Source organism: Chelonoidis abingdonii, chromosome 21 (assembly GCF_003597395.2).
Source record: "Chelonoidis abingdonii isolate Lonesome George chromosome 21, CheloAbing_2.0, whole genome shotgun sequence".
NCBI lineage: Eukaryota > Metazoa > Chordata > Testudines > Testudinidae > Chelonoidis > Chelonoidis abingdonii.
Genome location: NC_133789.1, coordinates 3,281,807 through 3,297,647, shown reverse-complemented (window position 1 = coordinate 3,297,647; position 15,841 = coordinate 3,281,807). Strand labels below are relative to the sequence as shown.

The following is a 15,841-nucleotide window of genomic DNA, read 5'->3' as shown; positions in this document are numbered from 1 at the left end:
CTCCTTCTTTTTGCGGATACAGACTAACACGGCTGCCACTCTGAAACCTGTCACTCAGAGGAACATGTCTGATCAGACTCCTGACAGCATGTGGGGGAAGACCGGAAGTTCTACCCAGTGCCTAGCCAGGCTGGTTAGTTGTGTGTAGGGGGGAGGGTGGGCACCTGGCTCACTGACATGAATATTTTCTCAGTTGTGGGCTGGGGCCATAACCCTTAACCAGGCCCCCTGCTTAATGGAGATGCCTCCTGCCTTACGTTGTTTGGGCTCCTGCTGGTTCTGGTCTGTTTGTTCTTCTCACACTGTGAGATACATGGAGCCAGTGCATGAATTTGCCTCATCCCCTGCCTGATCCTGGATGCTGTTTTTGGGTGACATAGCTGGGTCTATGTGGGGGACTACACCTCCCACCAACCCCCATGGCGTGTCCCTTTCCCCAAGACACTGGCCAGATCAGGGGAAGGGTGGTGAAGGAGGAAGTGCCCGAACTCTGTTGTGAGCTGTGCTGGAGGTAGGAACAGATGCAGAGCCACGTGTGGAACAGGCTGAAACTGCTGGACATTACAGCTGAAGGCAAGTCTGTGTGGGACTGGTGGGAAAGCAGCAGTAACTGGGGGCTGTACAAACAGTTCAGAGTCTAAGAGCTTGATAATGGAGAACATGGAAACGAGTATCATAACTGTGCACGCTGGTTCCTGAGCTGGCTTTTCACCTCCCTGCCCAGCTGGAGAAATTTTTTTTTTCCATAAGCAAACACCCTTCACACAGCGTCTGCCATCTGAGCCTGGGGGTATTTTCACCTTGGGGGTCCAGTTTTTGCCCATGTAAAGAGTCATACAGTCTGCAGAGGGGATGAGTTAATCTGTCTAGGTTCTTTTCTTATATGATGTCCCTCCAAAAGTATAAAGTGTGCACATAATGTTGTATATGTAACATGGGCTTTAAAACATACAATCCACTTCTCCCACAAGGCTCCACCCTGAGCTTTGCATGGTGCTGGGGCCTATAGTTGCTGTAGATGACACCCTAAAGTGGCACTGTAGAACTCTGGAGGAGGCACCTGTCCAAGTCCACTGTACAGTCTCGGGGCCTGGCCCAGGACAAGCAATGCCAAACAGAAGTTTGCCACGAGTACAGAAAGTTTGTCAAAATTTTTAGATGGAAAAAAATGAGACAACCAGCTGCTTGGAAGCAGAATTAAAAGCAAAAAACATACCCTTGGGCAGATTGGTTCAGGCAACCACTCCCTGCACCGTCACAGGAAGTACAGAGGAATCTGCTTTTTTTTATTTCAACTGCTGAAAAATGAAACTATAAGAGGCCATGCTGAGATGACGAGAGAGACAGCTGAGCGCAGCAGTAACAAACAGTTCCGCCAAGTTTGTTTCTAAGATGAGACCTCATTTAAGGACAAGAAACACACGGCATCGGTATATTGCTGGGGGAGCGAGTTTACAGTGAGAGAGGAGCAGGCACAGAGGCTGCCTGTTAACCCTCCTTTCTTCCAGTCTTCCAGTGTGGTAAGTGTTTAATCAAGTGACTGGAATAATGATGCAAGCTTAGGGTAATACCGAGGGGGGAGGGCTAGTCCTTTTTCTACTGGAGCACAAAAAAAGAAAAGACAGTGCCGGTTCTTGCTCTGGTTTCTAATCAGTGCCTTTCTGCTCTTTAAACAAATCCTTTCTACTGTAGTGTCAGGTTTTAAAAAGAACCACCGCTTATGGGCTATGAGTAAAGCAAGTTCTGCGTATCACTGGAAGAAGAGAACAGTGGGTTTTTTTTCAGGAGGGGTGGACAATATTAACCTGAAGTATAAATGTGGGGAGGATCAACCCTTCCTTCCTTCCTTCTCCATAGGAGCTGAGCTGAATCCTAGCCATGAGGGGAAATCTCACTTGGCACAGACAAAAAGCACGTAATATTCTTCTGTCTCGGCAAGTTTAGTTTTATAAATCACTATCACATTCCTTTGCCCTGAGTCACCACAGAACATACTACATCTTCCTGAGAGACCAGACTGACACTCAGGAATTTCTTCCACATACGCCCCTATTATTATTTCTTTCCTGTGACTGGTTTAGGTCATCAACTTGATTGAACAAAGCTTTAATATCCTCCCCAAATCAAAAGATCCTTAGGCAATAACTTTCTTTCCCCAGCTATAACTTCATGTTTAACACCATTCCATTCAAGAGGGATTCTGGCTAAAGGCACACTTACAGTAAACTCAGAAGATTACAATATTCACACTTACTTGGTAAATAATCTTCCTCTTTGACAAGTTCTGCTTTAACAAGAGTGATGTTAGAAGCTATAATTTGCCCTAAACAGCTTTTACCATTGACTTACATTCTCTGTGCAAGTTCTGGGGTTACCTTCACCCGAGCTCATAGTAAAAGCATTTACATAAAAGCTGGCAGTGTTGGGGTAAATTTAGTTAGACACAGACAACTGCTTAGAGTCAAACATACCAACCTTGTTACAAACTGGAAAGATTCTATCCCCATCTTTGCTGTTTAGAGGAGCTGTTTTTTCAGGATGACAGTTATTCAGGATGTTCGTTCATTCTCTTGAGTAGGAGCTTAAGTCTGTCCACTTTTGCCTTAGCTTCTAGTTCCTGCAATCGAATATATGCCATTTTCTGTTTATGTTCGAAACCCAAGTGTTCTCCTTCCGCAACTTCTCCTTCTGTATCAGCTATTTTTTGCTTTTGTTCAAGTTCTAGCTGCTGGTTTCACACTGCAAGCATTTTCGGTGGGTCTGCTTCCTTATCAGCGGCAATTAACAGATTTTTCAGTTCCTGCTCTACAACCTTTTGCTTAAAATACAACCCTCTCTGTAAGCACAATTCTTCCAGACTTTTTCAATCAGGATCTTGATCATAGGTCACCCACTGTATCTGATTTTTAACCCTTAAACTCTCCAATATCAAAATTAAATTTTGACAAGCATGTGGTTCTGATCCAAAAACCCAATTAACCTGTGGTAATGTGTATCCAAGCATGACTAGGCCACTGTGACAGGGGTCCGAGTGGGGAGCCAGCTATGGTCACTCAGTTAGGGTGAACTGCAAAGAATGGGGCAGCCAAACCCCAAAAAGCTGGTGGATATTCCAATACTTAGATTTACCAAGCCAGCATAAAACAGGTTCTTTATTACCTCACTGGTTAAGCAGAAGTCCAAACAATACAGTTCCCTTCAAGTGATCTGGCCTCAGGCCTCCATCCAGATAAACACATCAAATATGATGAAAACTTCTGTAAATCTTATTTCATCATATAAAAGGTTCTACCAATCCCAAAGGATCGGACACGTTACCTCCCAGGTTACTGAATGTTTCAGATCTTACCCAAATATACACTACAGCCAATTCTTATTAACTAAGCTAAAATTTATTTAAAAAACAGGAGAGAGCATGGTTAAGAGATCTATACACACGCAGACAGAAATTCAATTGAGGTTCAGATTCACAGCACAGAAGGTGAGCTTTGTAGTTGCAAAGAGTTCCTTGAGAGTTCAGGTCATAGTCCAATGTCCACATCTCATATTCAGGACGTACCAGCATAACTGGGACCTCAGTCTTGTGACTGAAACTTCCCCGATGAAGTCTAAGCAGATCTGAGATGACCTGTGTGAGGAGTTATATGAACTTCCCCGATACCATACCAACAAGAAACTACTGAATTATTTTCAAAACATTTTTTTAAATCTCTGTAATGGGATTATTATATGCAGCATCCATTCATCAGTCTTTGTTGGCCCACATCTCTGACTGCTCTGCCTTTCCCCAGGGGACTGGGCTGTGGAGTGCTAGCTCTGAAAGGTCTGCGTCTAGTGCAGGGGTAGGCAAATTACGGCACACATGCCAAAGGCGGCACGTGAGCTGATTTTCAGTGGCACTCACACTGCCCAGGTCCTGGTCCCCGCGCCGGGGGGCTCTGCATTTTAATTTAATTTTAAATGAAGTGTCTTAAACATTTTAAGAATCTTATTTACTTTACATACAACAATAGTTTAGTTCTATATTATAGACTTATAGAAAGAGACCTTCTAAACACATTAAAATGTATTACTGGCACACGAAACCTTAAATTAGAGTGACTAAATGAAGACTCGGCACAGCACTTCCGAAAGGTTACCAACCCCTGGTCTAGTGGTTAGAGCAAGATGCCAGAAGTGAAAGCTTCCAGGTTCTATTCCCAGCTCTGCCACTGACTCACTCTATGACCTTGGACAAGTTACTTCCACTTGGTGCTTCAGTTTCCCTCTCTGTGAAATGCCAGTGACAGCAACCTGCCTTTGTGCTCTTGGAGCTACTGATGAAAAGTACCTGCATAATAGCTAATTATTGCCTTCCTTACATCATAAGCTCTTTGCAGCAAGAAACATCTCTAGCTCTATATTTTGTGAAATATGGACGTTGATGGTTCAATCTGAATGCCTGCTGGTGGCAACTGGTTTTAAAGATAAGGTGTAGTGGTCTGCTAGAGTCCCAGCACTGGGAGAGGACAACATTGTCTGGAATCCTCTTCAACTAATCTGATAGTCAAGAAATTTCATTTGTATTGTTCACTCATCACAGTGGAGTAATGATCAAAGTCCTTTAGAAACTAATTTCATTCTTTGACCCTAAACAATCTACATGATCAAAAACATGGGTGGCAGGTATAATATGCCAGGGCTGGTGCAGTTGGTGCCACCAGATCCTCACTTGCAGGATTTTGGGGCAAGTTTTTGATTTATTACGCCCCATGAAGGTTCTGGGGCGGTTGAGGAGGCGGTATATGCTATTCCGTTTCCCAGGTTCATCAGTAATCTTCCCGAATTTGGGAGAGATTACTGATGAATTCAGGAAGCTGAGTAGCAAATACCCCTCCTCAGCCACCCCAAAACCTGCATGGGGCATATCAAAAGTGTCTTTGGACAAGAATGAGAAGCTTTTCCCTGGGACGGCTTGGGGCCTGGGGATGGGAAGTGCGGCTGGGGCTGGCCTGGGACTCCTCTGAGCAGGCGGAGGGGGGAAGGGGGGATTTGTAGCTCCAGCTGTGGGGGAGGGGGTCTCAGGGCTCTGGCTGTGGGGAGGGTTCCTGGGCAGGCAGAGCCAGGGCTAACTTCCCCTAAGGGGGGCTCTACTCCCTGCCCATGATCAGAAACTATACTTAGGTCCTGTTCACAGCTCTTGAACTGACTCACTGTATCTGATCTTGGGCAAATCATGTCTCTCTCTAACTGGGTGTAATAACAGCAGCCCAGCCCACAGGCCGTTTGTGCAGCTCAGGCCTGGTCTACACTGCCTTGTGTCGACCTAGCTGTGGCAGCGTCTTCGCGTAAATTTGGCTCCCACCACTGTAAGTGCGTCTCTATGCCAATTTAGTAACAGCACCTCGCCAACGGCGTAGAGTCATAGTGTAATTAGGTCAACGCAGTGTCAGCGCAGACACTGTTGCTTACGTCGCCTGTTACTGGTCTCCAGGAGAAGTCTCACAACGCTCCCCCCGACAATACAATCAGTGCAAGCGCTCCTGTTGAGGACACACACTGCTGACACACGGACCCCAGTGTCACTCACACAAGTGATATAATGACAGTGGCTATATGCCAGCGTATGGCCTTAGGTTCTTTGCTTGTTTAAGAGCTCTGAGCAGGTAAAATTTACTGTCAAAGAGCAAGACACCTTGCTGCAACCTCCAGTTCACATTTCAAATGTGTTTGCTTCCCTTGTCTTTGCCTCCTAAGGTAAAAGTACATTTTGCTTCAGTTCAAGGTACATCGGGCTGCAGCCAGGATGTTTCGCAAGGCAACCAAAGACCTGGCAAAGCAGTTGGCTCCAGATGGAGATCTGCTCCCAGTTAGCAGCCTTATCGACCAAGATCACTTCAGACCCCTATACCTCGTTCGAAGGAAACCAAAGAGATACTGGATGATTCATCACCGCTACTACAAAACAGGAGTTAGGCTCAGTGACATTCTGGTACCTGGACAGGACAGCAGAAATCTAGGTAACGCGTCTTCCCACATTATTTACCCGGCCAGCGTGGCAACACTGCCTGCAGCATCCTGGGCTTGAGGGGGTTTTCTTTCAGTGACTGGCCAGGGAATTATGCTGCTTGTGTCTGAGCTCTGTCAGGCCACATCCTTCCTGTGTGCACAGGAGCTATGGGCCGTAACTACATATTAATGGTACAAAGAGAATATGTTAACTCTTGCAGGGTTTCTCTCCCCCCTCCCCACAGATGTCCAGGATTCTCACACAATCACTGTTGAGGATTGCACTGATAGCAGAGTAGAGTGCACTATTAAGATGCCTGAAGACTTTGTGAGTATGGAAGTGACTGGAGCTGCCAGCACCTACCAAGTGAAGTCCATCAAGATGAAAACAGCACGGGTCAGCCCAGCAGCCCTGGAGATTCTACTAAAAGAAAGGTGAGGCTGGCAGAAATGGGGAGAAGGGAGGACTGCTCTAACTTATGCAGTAGCTGCCCATGGGCCCACATCAGCTGCGGAGACTAGCTGTAACAGGGCCACATCTCATTTCCCCTGGCTGCGCCTCTCACTAGTACTATGAAAGATGGAATAGAAGCTTCCATGGCTCTGTGCAACTCAAGGATTCTGCTTACATCAGGGCAATTCCCTGGTGGACACTTAAGCCAGCATTCCTCTTGATTTCTGCCCCAAGTGGCAAATCCAAGAATAAGGGAAGCCAGTGTCAAGACTCTATGCTAACCTACAGAAAGAAACTCAAAAGTGATGCAGAGTCCACTTCTTTTTTTAGGAAAATCAACATGGACCATTCCTTCATTAAGGATTTAAGGAAGCACAGAGAGAACTTGTATATGATCAATGAGGCTGTTCAGGCTTTGGAGGAGACCCCATTATACAAGGCCAACACCATGGAAGGCAACATTCGGAATGACATCTGTGTCCATTTTTCATTAAAGGTTCGATTTCTATCTAGATTCAGGAAATGGAGGGGGGATAGCCTCCTCTTTTTAGCGCATCTCTGTGCTGAGAGAGCTCGCTAACTCTTCTTTCCACAAACCAGGGCACCAGAAGCAGCAAGAGTGTCATAGTTATCCCTAAGGACTGTGTCCTGGCATTCAGAATCAAGCCGCTAATTATCCAAAGTGAATCATGGGGTAAGCATCATCCAGAAAACTTCAGCTCCTCCACTACAGGGGGGGAAAAAACCAATACACCAGAAATGAACTTCCCAAGATCTAACGTGCATGTTACAGATATTTGGAAGTGGGGTAGTGGTATTTTCAGGTTTAAATACTGCTGGTCAAAATCGGAAGAAAAAAAACCCCCGAGGCATCAAATAACTCTTCAAAGGTTATAAATGATCATTTCCCTTTTTCTATCTTCCCAGGTATTTCCCATCATCCAGATGATGAAACATTCGTTGCAGACGGTAAACAGAACATTTTACCATCTTCATTTGTTTTAATTCTCTCTCTAAAGTGTGACTTTTAAATCAGTTTAGTTAAAATAGTGTAACTTTGTGTATGGACACTCATATCATTTTAATCCTGGCTTAGAGCCATTTACCTTGCACCAGTACGTTTATAGGGGCAAACTAAATTGATACAGCCAGTTATAAACCATTGGAAGGCTTTGCACCAGTTTCATCTGTTTTTAAACTCTGTTAAGTTAAACCAGTGCAATCTGCCTGTAAACAAGCCCCCCGTGTTGCTAATACAGATGTAGCTGAACCAATCTTAGCAACAGTGGGAATTTTTTTGAAAATTTCCATAGTGTAAACAAGGCTCCAGAGTGATTCTTTTAGTCACTTCATAATAAATTAGATTTGTCAACAAGGATAATGGCTTTCCTCAAATATAGGTACCCTTTATACTGACAGTCCTTTTAGTGGAGTGAAGATAAATGCATGTTGGTGTTGACAACAACTCATAATTATAAGGGCTCAACTTCTATGTTACTTTTTCTTCACCTCTCTGCCTTCACAGGTGTAACAGCGGAATCTGATTACTTTCAAGGTAGGCAGCTCTTTATAACATCCTCACCTGACAGGATACAATGTAGCCAAATCCTTTCAGGGTGTTCTGACCTTATGAGTCATTGCTCAGGGAAACCACCTAGAGATACACAGATTTCCCAGACTTTTCACTCTGCAGAGCACTTCATAACAAAGAAATCCTCATCCCACTGCTTGATTCTCAGAACATTTCACTCTAAACTACCAGAAAGGTCCCCACAGACTATGGAAATATCCACAAGCCAGCTTGAAAAATATTACTCCAGAGCTTGATGTCTGCACCACATAGGTTATAAAGATTTGTTTCTGGACTGTATACTGAGTTTCAGGTTCTTACTGCTTCCCAACTTTGCACCTTTACAGTTACAAAAATCTGTGCAAAATGGATGTAAAATACTACCAATTCAGAACTTACTCATACCCACTGAAATCTTTTACGTACGTTTTGCACAGATGTAAGTGATGACACAAGGTTCAAAGGAATGGGGAATCATGCTCACAAGGTACATTCTTGTCATCATACAGAGATCTCATATGCAGGATCTGAAGTTTCGCCAGATGACACAGCATGAAAATCAAATTTGACACAGTTTAAGTGGCATACATAAGCCAGTGACAATTTATGTTGACTTTCATGTGATTTGGGTATTTCTCATTGATCAGAAAGCAGCATCAGAATGTTTGTAAACAAAAATTTGTCATTATGTAACAATTTCATCTCTCACTGTACTTGTTAATGTAAAGTGGTGTAAACCTGACAATCATACAAAATTCCTTGATAAAGCAACGGTTTATGCTGCTGTGCATTTCATATTGGCTACCCTTAAACTATGGCTTGGAAATAATTTAGTGGACTAATCTTTTTTTCAGTGAAGGAATTAGAATGAGATGACTTGTATTCTGTTCTAGTCTCTGTTATTAACTCATCATGTGACTTTGGACAAGTTATTTCTGTAACATGGAAAAATATTGACTTTAATAAGAAAACATATCCAGATCCTTGCATAGGAGGCATTAACTGAGAACAAAATACTGTGTGATTCTCTGAATATTCACAGATGCCTTTCCAAATTTGTTTTCCACATCTAAATTTTGAGTTCTATCTGACCCTTTTGAACTGGGACAAGCATAGGGTGACCAGATGTCCCGATTTTGGGGCCTTTTTCTTATAGAGGCTCCTATTACCCCCTCACCCCTGTCCCAATTAGTTTGCTGTCTGGTCTCCCTAGGCAAGCAGGGAATCTTGCATTCTGACTCTCCTCCGTTGTTTTCAGACGGAGGAATGGAAGGCCTGCAGAGTGACGTTGAAAAGGAATGTGCAGAGCTCTCTCAGTTGTCCACAGATCTGCGTGCCAAGTTCTTAAAATCAATCATAGCCGTGATAATAAACAGCGACCTCTTGCAAGAACTCCAACTCAAGGTAAAGCTATTTTTTTTCAGTCATTATGGATTTAGAGACCTCCCCCCAACCACCAATCGGAGTTCCTTCCTATCCTGTGACCATCTGTCAGTCCAGCACCTTCTGATCTGGCCCCCCTCGTCATATAAGTAGATAAACTAAATGCACAACCCCAGCCTTGCTCTGGAAGGAAAATGGACAGAATGATTCAGCAGCTTCTTCCATCTAACTTCTATGAGTATAATTTACAAAGGAGCACAGATATTCCTACATCTGAATATGCCAGTGGACCATTTCATCTAGTATCCTGTACTTACAGCAGCAAATGTGAATATTCAACTCCCCCAATCCCCAAGTGTGCTACAGTAAATAGCTGACGTTAGGGAAAATGTGGTCACCCAACACTCCTTTCCTCCCAGCAGTCAGATGCATACTTCAGTACATCACATGACCATGCTGGATTGGAGTTTCCCTCAGTAGCTTCCAATTCTCAGTCCTGAAGCTTTCCCCCTCCCCCTCCAACCTGCAGCTAGAAGAGGTTTTTGAAGATGCTGATAAATGTGAGCTAAAGAGTGAGAATCCAGACCTGGAAGACCTGCTAAACAATTTACAGGATTCTGAAGGAAGCACACATCTTTACCTTGTTGGGCCGGTTCTCTACACTCTATACGCACTTGGTGGTAAGAATAAGTTCTGGGTATTTTAATGGGGGCACCCAACCACACCAGAATACAAGAAACAAGTCTGCCTATGAAGAACAGAATGAATGATGAAGGTGAACTTGCATGGTTCAGACATTCCTTAGATTCTTGGCTAGGGCGGGGTGCAGAGTCTGCTGAGAATTTGGACCTGCTTTTGGCAGCCATTGTCAGCTAACACAGTGTACCATTTGCCAGACATAGCATTGTGATGGAGTTTGCATCTCATTATCGCATCCTAGCAGAATCCTCATATTGAGGCACACTTGGAAAAGCAATGCATTGGGGACCCCAGAATATGGCACACAGAGGACCTGAAACCTCAGCAAGAACCTGAGGAAGGGTGGCTAAGTAACAGGAGTGGGAGAATCAGGACTCTCTGGTTCTATTCAGTTTTGCCACAGCTTGTGCTGTGACTTTGGGCAAGCTACTTCCTCCCTTGTCTGTGCCTCTGCTGCCCCATCTGTATAATGGGTATAGTAATTTCAATCACTCACCCCCTCACAAGGATAGTAAAACTTCATTTAGTCAAATTACTAAAGTGCTTTAAGATCCTCAGAAAGGAGTGCAGACAACTGATGGTTATCCACCTGGGCTTGTCCAACCTCTGCACTTGCCCTCTTACCGCTCAGAAAGAAATCCTTTTCTCACATGATTTCTTCTTTTCCAGAGCTAACTGAAGATCAGTTACTGCGGCTGGCACAGTCTGTGGAGAAGCAGATTGTATCCAAACAGCTTGAGCTGGTGAGAGAGAACGCCAGTGAAATACAGCATCACACAGTTCTCAATGAAGTCTTCCCTTTTGTGGTTTTAAAGCAAAGCTATGATTAGATCAGGGCATAAGCAGCAACATCACAGCTTGAAGTGATGCAAGGAGGAAGGGTTACTACAGGCTTCAAACAAGGCCTGGACCGTAGCTGCCACTTTCAGAGAGATCCACTGAAACACGAGGCCCAAATTTTCTGACACTGAGGGCCACATGGCATCAACCCAGGAAGCTATGGGTGGCACCTAGATTGCAGACACAGGATATGCCTAAAAAACTGAACAGAAGCAACCCTACCAATTGTTGGAATTTTTATTCTCCTTAAGAGACGAACAGAAATCAGTCTGTAATTTGAATTCAGCATGTTCTAGCTATGCTGTTGCCTAGTGTAACGGGGTTGCACTCACCTCACGTGAGCACCCCTTGCCCGAGTGCCTGCTTTCTCTCTCTGTTTGTGGTGGGTCATCAGCCAAGTCATACACAGTCTATCTGTGAGATTAAAAGCAAAGCAAACCCTTTTTGGGGTACAAATCTAACAGAGCTTCTCTCAGTGCCCTCGATAATGTCTCTCTGGCTGTCACTGCTCCGGAATACTGGAGGCAGTGTCTTCGCCCTCCCAGGGCCTTTCTGGCCCCAGCTCTTCAGCTGGGCCAGTACAGTTCAGTTCCCTTTCTGGGGTGTCTCAAAGTCCAGGCTACTTTCCCAGTGGCTGGTGGGGGGGACCCGGGCCCACCCTCTACTCCAGGTTGCAGCCCAGGGACCCTATAGATAGCAGCCATCTATAAGGTCCCTTGAAATAAACGGTGTTGCTTCTATAATTCCCTTGGCCACTTTCCCATGGCTCCTGCACATTCTTCACCCTTACCTCAGGGCCTTGTCCTCGTAGAGTCCCAGCAGCCAGCCCTAAGTACCATCCACTCTCTTCCTTCTCTAGCAAGGAACTAAACTCACGCTGGCCCTGCAGCTCTTCTTATACTGCCCCGCTGGGCCCTGATTGGCAGCTTCCCACAGAGCTGCTCTGGGCAGGTTGGAGGACCTATCTACTGCCCTTTCTGGGGCAGGATGTGGCAGGGCCACAAGGCCTCCAGCAGGGGGCCTCAGGGCCTAGTCCACCCCATCAAACCCAGTTTTACCTCACTCAGCATTACTGGGAGAACCTAGCTGTGGGTTCCATTTGTATGTCACGCTCCTGCTTTAAAGGCAAAATACTCACTTTTTGGGAACAACTAATCCAGGAAAAATTGGAAATCAATACATGTTTATCATGATCTTAACAGAAAATAAGAATCTTAGTTCTAATAATGCACATTTACACATAGCATCTTTCACCTGGAAGGATCTCAGGGCACTTTGCAAACTGAACGACAGAGATCATTTATTCATCCACTGCAGTGACGCTGGTTGAGTTCCGCGGGTGATTTCTGACAGAGGCTTATTCTTGTAGCAGCCAGAGATTTAATATTTTGATTTTGCTTCTTTGTTGCTGCAAAGGTCAAGAGCATCTTGAAGCAAGATTTCCACCTGAAACATGCTTTCAGCCTGGACGCCAAGCTGCTCTCCTGCCTGCAAGAGGAGGAACTGAACATAACCAAGGCAATGATAGAGCTGGGTGGAGTAACGCTGCAGAGAAATGGACCTTCTTTCACTGGGACTGGAGACCTGGCTGCCTTCTCAGCCCTCAGTGCATTGTATGTAGCCTTGTATGCTTTACATCTTCTGTCTAGATCAGACTAGACATGACACCTTTCCTCACACTAGAAGGGATGTCAATAGAAAGACTGAAAAAATATTTCCTGAGGTTGATTATGGAAAGTGAGTTTTTCTCTACAAAAAGAATCCCAAATTTTATACACACCCACACACTGCAGCAACCTTCCTTGGTCTGGATGAGACTCTCATCATATCTCCTCAATGCTGCTTCTAGATCAGTGGGTGGGAGAAGGGGATTGTTGCAAGTTGCCTGGCAGCCAAAGGAAGCGAAAAACCACAACCAAAAATTAAAACAGGCTCCCTCATGAGAACCCATGGACCAGGATGTCATGAGCTTGTCTGCCTGATTTTGGCAGAACCTGCCAATAGGAGCTGGCGGGTAGGGAGCGGTGCCTGCGGGCGAGAGCCGTGCGGAGCCGCTTGCGCGCCTGTGTCTAGGAGCTGGACCTGCTGCTGGCCGCTTCAGGCGCAGTGCGGTTCACAGTGCCAGGACGGGTGGGAAATCTGTCTCTGGCACCCCAGCTGCGCTGCTGACTGGGCGCCGCTGGAGGTAAGTCTGCACCCCAACCCTAATGTTACACTGCATATGGAAACGATCGGGGGGCACAACCCCCTAGAGAACAGCCACTAATTATAACCTGTAAGTAATGGAGTAAGCCCTCCCCGCTACTCTACCAGACAACCTGGACCCAACCTTCTCAGGCCCACTATAATGGGAAGTCCGGAACACTAATTGGAATAGGCGTGGTATGCCCGTATGAGAGAAGGTGCAGGGCGCAGTACTACACAAGAGGCAGATGGAGTATCAACACCTTCCACCTTAATGCCTGGCCCTATCAGGAAGTGTGTTGCCTTATGTCCTATGCTTTTCCAGGGATACCTGGGCCGGAGGATCCCAAAAGAAAAGGAAAAGAAAGGAAGGTGGAGTGTCAGGATACAGATATTCAGGCCTGTCTGTAATCGCCCATACTTTAAGAATTTAGGTACATGTTTATCACTTCGTTAGTTATAGAGATATAAAAGAATCAAAATCACTGTCTGCCGGTGTAAGGGCCTTTTCTCACTGTGACAGTTTGAGGCCCTGTTCTTAAACTAAGGCCTTTGGCTAAGCAGTGGGAGCAGCCATAAGCTGGAAAGTGTCATGTCATCACACATTTCAAACCAGGCATATTGAAATAAGGCAATCTGGGGCTGTTAGAAAGGGGATCCGTTCTATCACCTCCAGATAAAGGGAAGAGCCTAGAAGATGTAAAAGGAAATTTAGTTTGATAGTTTTCTGTTTGGTAAGAACTCACTTACCAATAGACATAGTTGGGAAGCCCTTATGCCTTTATAGATGTAGTTGTGAAATCCTCACTTCTGTATTGTTTTGTCATTATAGTTCATATAATTGTATTATAGTCGCTATTGTTTATCTGCATGGTCTCTGTCTGGTTCTGTGATTGTTTCTGTCTGCTGTATAATTAATTTTGCTGGGTGTAAACTAATTAAGGTGGTGGGATATAATTAGCTAACCAATCATGTTACAATATGTTAGGATTGGTTAGGTCAATTTCAGTAAAATGATTGGTTAAGGTATAGCTGAGAATATTACTATATAAATTAGGGGCAAACAGGAAGTAAGTGGGGATTTGAAAATAAGGGAAAAGGAACCTGGATTTAAGCTTGCTGAAAGTTCACCCCAATAAACAACAAATTGTTTGCACCTTTGGAGTTTGGGTATTGTTGCTCTCTGTTCCCACGAGAAGGATAGCATAAGGCCACATTAGGTCTAATATAAGTTAGCATAAGTAAGTAACCTTGGGTGAGAAGATTTAGCAATATGTATCTTGTGGTAGGCTGTTAGAGTACAAAGTAATAGTTCAGGTTTTATCTAGCCAGATTTTGGTACTTACCTAACAGCACTGCATAAAGAAGCATGACAATTCCTATTAGCACAAATGCTTGTGACAACAGTTGAACCCCAAAACCGGACAGCACTAATGACAAACATGGACAAGAGGCCAATACTTAATCAAATATGGTCTCAGAAATAGGTGGGTGTAAGAAATGGGTGGTGTGAGTAATAGGTGCATAAAAAGTAACCAAAAATGACCCTCAGCAGGTCCTTAGGATGACAGAATGTTGGCAACCTTCACATTTATCTCACCTTAATGGAAACCCACAGCCCTGAGGATTTGAAAGTGTATACATGATGCAAATTCTCATGTCATCTTTATCCTGTTTTTCTAGTTCTGATAAGGTGGGGGAGGTAATGTAAGAGACAACCTTTCAAGCTACATAGAGTTCTCCTGAAGAGCTCTTTGTAGCTTGAAAGCTTCTCTCCTTCACCCACCAAAGTTGGTCCAATAAAAGATATTTATTACCTGACCCACCTGGTCTCTGACATCCTGGGACAAACACAGCTACAACCCTACAATTTTCTAGTTCTGTGATTTTGATTATGGTATTAATAAAACTCAATGTCTCTGTTTGTAACCAATCTTCACGCTTAATCTCTAAGTAGCTGCCAAAAAATGAACCTGTTATTAATAACAAGTGCATTTTGCACCCCAAATGAATCATAAGACAACAAAGGCCAAACAAACTGACCTTTAACTAATATTCAATAAATATAGGCTTTGTCTGTGTTTACACTACTATTTGAAAACCTTCTAAGTTACTTTTACATTCTATATCCTCCTCCTTTTTGTACTGCACTGGTGGTGGTTGGGTTTTGGGGTTTTTTTTTATATGGCTGGGGTGGTTTTTTTGACTGCTTGTATACCAGGAAGCCCTGATCCTGACAGGAGCCTCTGGGCACTGCTACAATACAAATAAAAACAAGCCCTTTCTGTAGGGTTATGGCAGATGTTTTTAAACACAAGCATCTATTCACTGATAAGCTGAGCAATTCAAAATATTTTAATGTTACATTACTTCTGAATTCCAGGTACCTTAGACCTGTCTAATCACACATTGCACTCCTTCCGAGACCCCTGGGAATATTGTGAAGAAGAGGGCCTGAGGTCCCTGGGGGGTGAATTCAAGTCAGTTGTATAAAGCACCCCATGGGCTTGTCTACCCTAGAAAGTTTCACCACATTAACTATACCCATAAAGTTAAAGGAGCAAACCCTTCCTAAGTGTGGGCAGTTATACCAGTATTAAAGGGCTTATATTGGTATAGCCTATTCTGGTTTGGGAAATTTGCTATACCATTCTTGAGAACCTTTATACTGGTATAACTGTCTACACAAACACTTACTTTGGTATAAAAATACTGGTTTACAA

General features: G+C 44.3%; 1 protein-coding gene across 2 annotated transcripts; it reads left to right on the top strand.

Annotated features, from left to right (window-relative positions):
- The first annotated feature begins 86 nt into the window (after positions 1-86).
- On the top strand, positions 87-15,418 carry GSDMA (gasdermin A). 2 transcript variants are annotated; one of them, XM_032788927.2, is made up of 11 exons: positions 87-1,520; positions 5,759-5,999; positions 6,234-6,423; positions 6,773-6,938; positions 7,043-7,136; positions 7,370-7,411; positions 7,968-7,997; positions 9,271-9,416; positions 9,925-10,075; positions 10,764-10,837; positions 12,351-15,418. In XM_032788927.2, the coding sequence occupies exons 2-11, from the start codon at positions 5,786-5,788 to the stop codon at positions 12,591-12,593; spliced, it is 1,350 nt and encodes a 449-aa protein (XP_032644818.1). In that variant the 5' UTR covers positions 87-1,520; positions 5,759-5,785; the 3' UTR covers positions 12,594-15,418. The 2 variants fall into 2 exon arrangements, with proteins under 2 accessions (XP_032644818.1, XP_074915804.1); XM_075059703.1 differs by lacking the exon at positions 87-1,520 and having other exon boundaries at positions 5,634-5,999.
- The last annotated feature ends 423 nt before the right edge of the window (positions 15,419-15,841 follow it).